At 44.2% G+C, this 9,565-nt stretch overlaps 1 protein-coding gene across 1 annotated transcript in view; it reads left to right on the forward strand.

Moving 5' to 3' along the window:
- Window positions 1-9,565, forward strand: part of Cpxm2 (carboxypeptidase X (M14 family), member 2) — a 99,085-nt gene that overhangs the window by 78,565 nt on the left and 10,955 nt on the right. Inside the window, exons 9-11 of the mRNA XM_013021892.1 lie at window positions 223-419; window positions 1,346-1,525; window positions 4,172-4,469. Of these exons, the coding sequence (XP_012877346.1) occupies window positions 223-419; window positions 1,346-1,525; window positions 4,172-4,469 (675 nt within the window). The remainder of the gene's footprint in view (window positions 1-222; window positions 420-1,345; window positions 1,526-4,171; window positions 4,470-9,565) is intronic.

Here is a 9,565-nt window from a genome sequence, read left to right on the forward strand (position 1 = left end):
TCCCTTCCTCCCTTCCCTTCCTTCCCTTTCTTCCCTTCCTTCCCTTCCTTCCCTTCCCTTCCTTCCCTCCTTCCCTCCTTCCCTCCTTCCCTCCTTCCCTCCTTCCTTCCTTCCTTCCTTCCTTGTAGCAGAAAGTTACATCATCCAAGGCCTTGAATGGGCAGGCACCAGCATGTGGCTGTGAACCTGCTCACAGGAGCCCATGTTTCTGTCTCTGTCAAGGTGAGCCGGAGTTCCATTACATCGCTGGAGCCCACGGCAATGAGGTGTTGGGCCGTGAGCTGCTGTTACTGCTACTGCAGTTCCTGTGTCAGGAGTACCTGGCCCAGAATGCACGCATTGTGCACCTGGTAGAAGAGACCCGGATCCATATCCTCCCCTCCCTCAATCCTGATGGCTACGAGAAGGCCTGCGAAGGGGTAAGGGCACCAAACAGCGGCCGGAAGCCTCAATCCTGGGGCGTGCTCCCCAAGTTCATGGGAATTTTACCTTGGAGTCTTCTTCTGAGTGTTTCTTGCTAAGGCTCAGGCTTCCTCCAATGGTTTCTGAGAGGTGCCAAGGAGGAATTGAGGAACAGTGACTCTGAGAGAGGGCCACAAATGGGAGACGTCAACGTGAATAGTGATATTATTGCATATATTGAATGGCAATACTAGAGCACAATTAGCACCTTGCATTGGCTGATCCTCAAGATACATGCCAGCCTTGGCTATTACCTTTCATCTTCTCATCAGTGCGCCAAGGATGGCAGAGCTTCTGAGATACTACTTACAGTGTACGTTCTAATTATCATATGGAATTTGTATGCATCATAGTTATGTATGAAATATAATTAAGTGTATAGTTACATCTTGAGTCTAGTTTGTTTTGTATTATGTCCTATGATATGCTGTAACGATATACTACCACAACTGGACAGATATGTCTACCATGGTCCCTTTGGAATGCAAGCTTTGTGATATAATTTTTTCTTGTGGTTAGAGATTTAGGATGCTAACTTGTAAGCCAGACTTGTGGGCAGGGCATGAAGAATGTATTAATACAATGTCAGTGCTGCAGAAATGGAATCCTAGGCTCAGCTTTCCTCTAAGGTTCCGCCACTCTATGGAAGGAGAGGTGAAAGAAGGACTCTAATTCTTTTCAAGCACTGCCATTGGCAGGAGTGGTTCTCCGGGTATTCTCTTGGGGTATTTATTCCCTGTAGATGCTATCCTTGGATCAGAGGCTGTAGAGAGGGAGGCTTTGAGATGTGTCCAGAAGAAAAGGACATGAGTGCTGCTTGTATGGTTGGGAGTCCAGCGTTTCCTGCAGTCTATGTTCTCTTCACACTCTGAATTGTTGCCAGGGCTCAGAGCTGGGAGGCTGGTCCCTGGGACGTTGGACTCATGATGGGATTGACATCAACAACAACTTTCCTGATTTAAACACACTGCTCTGGGAGGCAGAGGATCGTCAGAATGTCCCAAGGAAAGTTCCCAACCACTACATTGCCATCCCTGAGTGGTTTCTGTCTGAAAATGCCACGGTGGGTATAAAAATATCTGGAGGCCAGTGGGAGGCCAAAGGGTGCCCACTGGTATTTGCACAGGAGATGACATTTAACAGCAAGACAAAGCCAGTTTTTTCTTTCTTGTTTTCCCCAAAAGTAGGCTAGATAATAACTACCTTTTAAATTGGTATTTGAGAGATTCTTCGTAGGAATAACTAATTATATTTCTTCATAATGGTCCCTGAATTGTGTGTGTTTGTTGCTGTGATTATTATCCTTGTCAGTCAAACTTCTGGGCGCTTTCCCTAAGCTGCACTAATTGCTGGATATATACTCAGTTCTACTTCTGGTAGTGTATGCAAGGCAAATTTCTGGTGATAAGCAATGCTCTGTGTAAGTCCACTTCTGATGATTTATGCACTCAAAGACAGTACTGAGAGAGTTCAGAACACACATTTCATTATAGTGAAAGACTGAAATTTACCCAATGCCCACTGGCTTTGTAAGCATACATAAATGAGGCCTTCGTGTAGAAGAGAAAAAGTCTGAACAATAGCTTCAATCAAAGTCCTTGATGAGCCTTAGAAACATAAACTAAGCAGAAGAAATGGCAGAAGACAAAATTTGGTTTGACTGTGTCTCCTCTTTTTTTTTAGTTTGAAAGCAAGGAAGCTGGGCAGACACTAGTGGCTCACACCTGGAATCCTAACTACTCAGGAAGCTAAGATCTGAGGATCTTGGTTCCAAGTTAGCCCAGGCAGAAAAATTTGTGAGGCTCTTATGCCCAGTTACCAACAAAAAACCTACCAGCTTTGAATGAAAAAGACAAGCAAGAGCATGGGGCCCTGGGTTCAAACCCCAGTATCGGCATGTAAAGGAAAAGAAGTAAAAACAAGCAAGGTAGCTTTTAGATGTTCTATTCAGGGACATAGACCTCTTTCTGAGGTTCTGGTGTAGTCACAGCATGGATTAGCCCTGGCCCCATCTGAGGAGCTTAATTTTATGATTAGCCCAATCTGTGGCTCCTGGTGTGTTTTAGAAGCAAAAATCAATGCCAGTGAGTTCTATTCCAGACTGGGTTTTCTATACTGCACACTGAAGTGATTTCCTATCTATTTCTCTTCCATTAGCAATTTATCTTGCTAAAATTATTTTCATTGGGATTAAGAATGTATTGTAGATACTGATTCACTTCTCCATATTTAACCATAAGAGACTTTTCTTTTTGTGCCCATACTTGGGCTTGAGCTTAGGGCCTTGGTTCTATACCTTAGCTTTTTTGCTCAAGGCTGGAACTCTACTACTTGAGCCACACCTCAACTCCTGGCTTTTTGGTGAGCAATTGGAAATAAGAACCTCATGGGGTTTCTTCCTTCAACTTGAATCCTGAGAAGCTAGGATTACAGGCATGAGCTTCTGGCATCTGGACTGCATATCAGACTTTTAATTTAAGCTTTTAACATTGTCAGCTTTCTTTTTCTTTCTTGACATTTTACCATAAAAAATGTCAAACATACAAAATTAGAGGAAGCTGTAAAGGACCCACGTGCTGCATGTCAGCCTTGACACTCAGCGATTCATGTGTCATCTCTACCTTCACCCACGGAGTCTTCCTCTCCTTACTGAAGCAAATTGCAGGTGCCATGTTATTTCATTTACAAATATTTCAATAGCTATGTCTAAATATAGAGACTTGTCTTTTAAAGCAATAATATGTTACCATTATTATATCAAAATTGTTTCTTGATATAAATTACCCGATCAGGGTTCACATTTCCCTTGTTATACTGATTGGTAAATTACTTCCCTCCCTCCCATCTTCTTTGGTTCCATTAAACCCCTCAGTTTGTTTAAATCAGGATTCAACCAAACCCATTTGTTTCCATTAGACTCCAGGGTGTTTTCATAACGAGTGTCCTCTCTATTACACTCTTTCTCTCTTTTGTGGCTGCCCATCCTGAGTATCTTGCAACAGCTCTGCTGTGACCCTCTGGGTTCTGTGCAGTGTGTTCTGCTATCTGGATGCTGCTGACGGCAGCACGCCTGCATGCTGTGTATACTTCCCTTTATGATTGCGAGAAATGGACAATGACATTGAGGCTGAACTAAACTAGATAGAGTAAGGGGTGGGATACAACAGCCCAGGCACCAAACTCATGCCGGGCCTGTTTCCCCAAGTGGTATGTCATTAGTCTGAAGCATTGTGCATTTGCATTTTGTCTATAAGGCTCCACTGCTGCATGACTTACAAAGCCCCCCAAATTAACTAAATGACCTTTTGCAGAAAAAGCCTGTCAATCCCTGAACTAGAGACATAGCCATATTCAGGGAAGCTCTTTGTTAGGTGTGTGCACTCCTGGGGAGGCATGTTGCATTGGTTTTTGTGGATGAACATTTTATGCTATTTGTGGATGAACATGCTTGACCTAGAGGAAACTTACTCTGGTTCTAACATCCCTCTGTGGTAATCACTTGGAATATTCCTACAATGGAAACTAGAGAATCTGCTAATCCATTATTTTCCAAGTCCAATTCCCCCAGGACAGATTTGAGATTCCAAATATTACTCTGATTATTTTGTAAAATTACTGCATTTACAAATTATGTGCCTGTTTTGAAAGCTGGAGAGGTGAAGCAATTTCTTTCCTCTTCCTTTTCTTTATCAATTTTGCATATTTCCAGGTGGCCATGGAGACCAGAGCAGTCATCTCTTGGATGGAAAAGATCCCTTTTGTGCTGGGTGGCAACCTGCAGGGGGGCGAGCTGGTGGTGGCATACCCCTATGACATGGTGCGGTCCCCGTGGAAGACCCAGGAGCACACCCCTACGCCAGACGATCACGTGTTCCGCTGGCTGGCGTACTCCTATGCCTCCACTCACCGTCTCATGACAGATGCCCGGAGGAGGGTGTGCCACACAGAAGACTTCCAGAAGGAGGAGGGAACCATCAACGGTGCTTCCTGGCATACCGTTGCTGGAAGTAAGTCTGAGATTTGCTCTGCCTAGCATCGTGGGGCCCAATGATCATCATAGCCCAATGGTCCAAAAGGCAACTACAGGTGTCTCCCCAAAAGCCCTCATCTTATCTGCGTGCCCAGCATGATTGCTAACAATGGCTACCATAACTGTGCCCTTAAACCACTGAGCACTCTGTTAACTCCTTTCCCTGCCTACTTACCTTGAGGTGGGTGTGATTATCACCTCATTTTTATAAATGAGAACTAACTGGGATTTAGAAAATGGTGATAATCTACCCAAGAAAGAAAGGGAAAGAGCTGGGAATTGTGTGTGTGTGTGTGTGTGTGTGTGTGTGTGTGTGTGTGTGTGTGTGTTGAGCTTGCTCTTTACACTGAGATATTTGGATCTTACAATGAATCAAGGATGACTGTAAGTGGAGTTAGTGGTGATATTGAAGTCAAAAGCAAGCCCAATGAAGGGGTGAGCATATGGGTGCTGGCACTGAAGCCAGGACTTTTCACCCAGAGCTGGTCAGATTTTAAGGAATGTTCTCATTGGCCACTCACCCCATGTTCGGTGGGAAGTCAGTGAGCTGCAGGTGTGTCCTGCCTGAGACCTCTGGGCCATATTGACCAGTTCACAGACATCTGCTGTCCACCTGAGGTCTGCAGGCCCAGTAGTGCAGCCTCGCCTGCAGCAGGTGATTCAAGCCAACTGTGTGGCATGGAGAATAGGAAGCGTTGCTACTGGGATCCGCATAAGCCTGGAGAGGATTCCAGGGGAGCCACAACACCAGGGCCAGAGGACACCACAGTCCTCATGTCAGGACTTGTAGTTGGCTTCCTCCCTCAAGTCCAGAGCTCCTCAGTTAGGGAGGAGGACGGCAAGTTCCTCAGGTCCCTCTCGATGGATGGCCAGACCTCGGCATCATTTGCCTTACTTCTTTTCTTTATTCTGTGAAAGGTGGCTAAGCCAATGATGAATTTGACACTATTCTATGTTAGATAGACCTGGGCTCACATCTGGCTCTGTTGTTGGGATGCTGTGTGACCCTGGGCAAGTTAGTCTAGTCTTAGCACCCAGTACATTACCCTTAGCAGAGTGAGGGCGGAGATGAAGGTGACAGTGCTATCTCCCTGTAGGATGTTTGAGTGTTCCTTTGTACTCAATGTCTGGCTTATCAGCAGCATTCTACTGCCACTTCCCCTCCTCCAGGGGCATGGGGCCATGAAATCCCTAGCTTATCATTGCTCTCTGCAATCACAATTGATTGCATTTGACTTACCTATTAGTTGACTCTGCTGGAAACGGTTTTAACATATATTTCAAGAGTGTCTTTATCCTTGGAAAAAGAAAACAGAAATATTTGTTCCCATGGACATTTGAAAACATGTACAGAGCCAGGCATGGTGGCTTATACCTAAAATCCCAGGTATTCCAGAGGCAGAGTTAGGAGAATCTTGATTCAAGGCCAGCCAAGACAAAAACAAGCCAGGCATGATAGATAGCACACGCTTGTGGTCCTAGCCCCTCAGAAGTGGAAGTGGAAGGACCATGATCAGAGGCTGGCCTGGGCAAAAGCTTAGGACCCTATCTGGAAAACAAACTAAGAAAGCCAAACAACTGGGGGCATGGTGCAGACAGCAGAGCACTTATTTAGCAAGCATGAATATCTAGTTCAATCACCAGTACTGCCTAAAATAAATAAGTAAACAAATAAATGAAAAGTAAATAAAACGTACAGAAGGCTGGGTATTTTCTTCATGTTGTCAGACAAAGTGGAGGCACTCTGCTTATCCCTCTTATGACTCTGTCCCACAGAAAATTTAAAAAAATGCAAATCCCCATGTCTCGAGAAAATTTCCTAAAGGCACACAAAAGATATAGTTAACTTCAATTTTTAAAATGTGTTTTTAATTTACAATTTAAAACATTCAATTTTAGAAATTGAACAATCTCTCTATAAAAATCCTTACGTGAAAATGTTTCTTTTTTTCATGGCCGCTGTGATTCAGTTGGGTATGGACCCAGCTGGGTTGCCAGTATCCAGCCAACAGCAACTTCACGGGCAGCCACCTGCAACATAATTACATAGGCAGGATTTGATAGGTTTTCTCTATCAGTTTCATTTCCCATGATCTCGGGGGCTGGGTGACAGAGCCATGTGGTGTCTTGAGCCTTTGTAATCCTTCTTTGGAGTAGTGTGATGGAGTCTGCAGATTCATTGCTTTGCAGATTAATGAAATGCAATTTCAGATTTCCTCCCCTCTCCCTCTGTCTTTTTATTCAGTTCTTTCTCAGTTATTAGTGGCGCACTGCGGGCAGCTGTTAGTGGGGAGGAGGGCAGTTGGGAGCAAGAATCAATGCATTCAAATGTTCAGCAAAGGTTGTGTGCAATTTCAGTCTCCGGAGTTGACATGATGCTGGGCTCTCTGTTCCGGCTGCAGCCCTGCACTGCCCTCCAAGAGGGAGGGAGGTAGCTTGGCAGACACAGCAAGCACAGTTTTTAGGGGTTGCCTGGCTCCAGTTTCCCTGCTGAAGTTTCCCTGCCTCAGACAAGAAGCAGCAAATGAATGGTTGAAGCCATTCTTGGGCCTCACTATGCCTTATGGGAGTAGCGGGACATGAGCAACAAAGACAGTAGGGCCTACCTCAGCTGTCCCAGAGTTCCAGTTCTCCTTCTCCATGTTCTCTGGCTTCTGGTACTTCAAAGCAAAACATCATAGAATACTTAATTGTCCTATTTTGGTACTTATAAGGCCTCCACAGAGGCTTTGAAGGAAGCATGGTGCCTGATTGCACAGGGGTGCAGATGTCTGTTTTAATGCCAGATTGGGGTCATTTGTAACAGCAGTTCCAGAAAATCATTCAGGGATCAATTATGTGTCAGTCTGGCTGGTCCACATCCTGTCCTGTCAGAGTGCAGAAGGTCTGTCCACTTTGGGGCTGTCTGGGTAGATTTCACTGCCTCACAGTCCCTCAGGATCAGTGCTTTATTTGGAGATTTAGCAGACAGGGCCTCAGATCTTAGCTCTGGCCTTTTTAGATACTCGATCTGGATTTAGCTTTATATTTGTAAACCTGCGCAAGGCTGTCTCGCTCTGCTGTGCTTGACAGAAGACACAGTGATCTTTGGGGTACACAGGGCATATGACAGGCCCTGGCTTAGGGAAGACCCACAGGAAGCAGTAGGAATTCATAGGTGCTTCTGAGAATTGGAATAGTAAACTCCTGTAGATCTGTCTGCGGAGATCAATTGAATTAAACTTAGAAATCCATACAGGTGATGAATGATAGCTTTATTCCAAACACAGCATGTTAAACTGCGTCTCATAAAGCAAATACCTGTTCTTGTGGAGAGAGTAATTCATTTACTTTTGAATGTCTCTGCTTAGAACTTGCTAGGTCTTCTGATTTAAAATAATCTTATGCTTACCCTCAGTTTTGACTATGTTGTCGTACTTTTATATTTATTTATTTATTTATCTTTAAGGAGTTGTACAGAGGGGTTTCAACTCAACATGTCAGTTTGTAAGTACAGTGCACCTTGATCACTGTCACGCTTTCCACCGTCCTCCCCGCCATCTGTCCCAACCCTACCTACCTCTTTAAATTGCCTGGTTCTGTTTTCACATAATTACATTGAATACAGTGACTGTATTCACCCACAGTTGCCCATTTTTTTTTGTCAATGATACCCTATATGGATCTGTCCTTTCCTCAATCCTTCCCACCTCTACCCTCTCCCAACTCTTCCCAATCCATGCTTGTTTGCTGTCCTGTAAATATTTGTCTGCTAGGACTACATTCATCTGTTAGGACTATTATATAAAGTAGTAGATTCTTTAAAACTAGTAGATTCTTGTTTTCTCTTTTTTATCTGGCAGTACTAAGGTTGACCTCATGGTGCTCTACCGCTGAGCCATGCCTCTAACCTGTTTCATGCTGATTTTTTTAAAAAAATCATTTTTTGTAAAGATGCTGTACAGAGAGGTTACAGTTACATGAATAAGGTAATGAGTACATGCTGATGCTGATTGTTTTAATAATTTACTTTATCATTACTGTAGAGGTGGTGTACAGAGGGATTGTAAGTACATGAAGCAGGTAAATGAATACATTTCCTTTTGTACAGTGTCTTCTGTTCCTTCATTCTCTCCCAGTCCCTCCTTCCCTTCTCCACCCATGAGTTATTAGCTCACTTTCATCAGTGTCCAGTGAGCTCCTCTACTGCACTCTTCCTCCCTTTTTTCCTCAAGTTCTGTACCCTTCCCTAGATGTACACTTGAATATAACATCTATAAGGTAAAGAAGACAGGATCAACAAAAACTAAAAAACAAAAGGAGAAAAGATAAAAAAGAAGTTTCTTGTTTCTCTATCTTGGAGTTTGTTTCAGTGTGTTTGTTATTTTATGTAACTATGGAGAGGGGCTTGGGCATTGTGCCTCTGTTCTCTCCTAAGAGTTCTCTCTTTTGGTCTCACTGTGTGTGAGTATTCTGACTCCTGAATAATTTAGCATATCCCAGTACATTTTTTATCTGATTTCTATACATCAGAGAGAACATGGATGGAACTAGAACAAATTTTGTTACGTGAGGTAAGCCAAACTCAGAGAGACAAACGATGCTGATTATTTTTAAGACAGGGTCTGGCTTCCGTCCCAGAAGCACACCTATGCTGCACGCCCACATCCCAGTTTCTTCACTGATGGAGTCTCAGGGAGTTTTCTTCCTAGCTGGTCTGGAAGCAAGGCCCTCCTAATCTCAGCCTCCCACAGTAGCTTAAAGCGGCAGGCGTGTACCACTGTACTCAGCTATGGTTACAAAGGGATCTCTTGAACCATCAGCCTCCCAAGAAGCTAAGATTAGGGATGTAGGTGCCACCTAACCCAGTTTTGCCATTCTGGTCAAGTGCTACCACCACTGGTGGATGTACCCAGAGCCAAATCTGTCAGGGCCCTGCTCTAAGCACTCATGCGCTCTCACAACCAAAGAGGTGAGCATAAGAACCATCATTTTGGGGCTGAGAAGGTGGCTCAGTGGTAGAGCGCTTGCCTTGCATGCATGAGGCCCTGGGTTCGATTCCTCAGCACCACATAAGCAAAAAGAAAAAAGCCG

This window comes from Dipodomys ordii, unplaced genomic scaffold (genome assembly GCF_000151885.1).
Source record: "Dipodomys ordii isolate 6190 unplaced genomic scaffold, Dord_2.0 Scaffold58, whole genome shotgun sequence".
NCBI classification, from domain to species: domain Eukaryota; kingdom Metazoa; phylum Chordata; class Mammalia; order Rodentia; family Heteromyidae; genus Dipodomys; species Dipodomys ordii.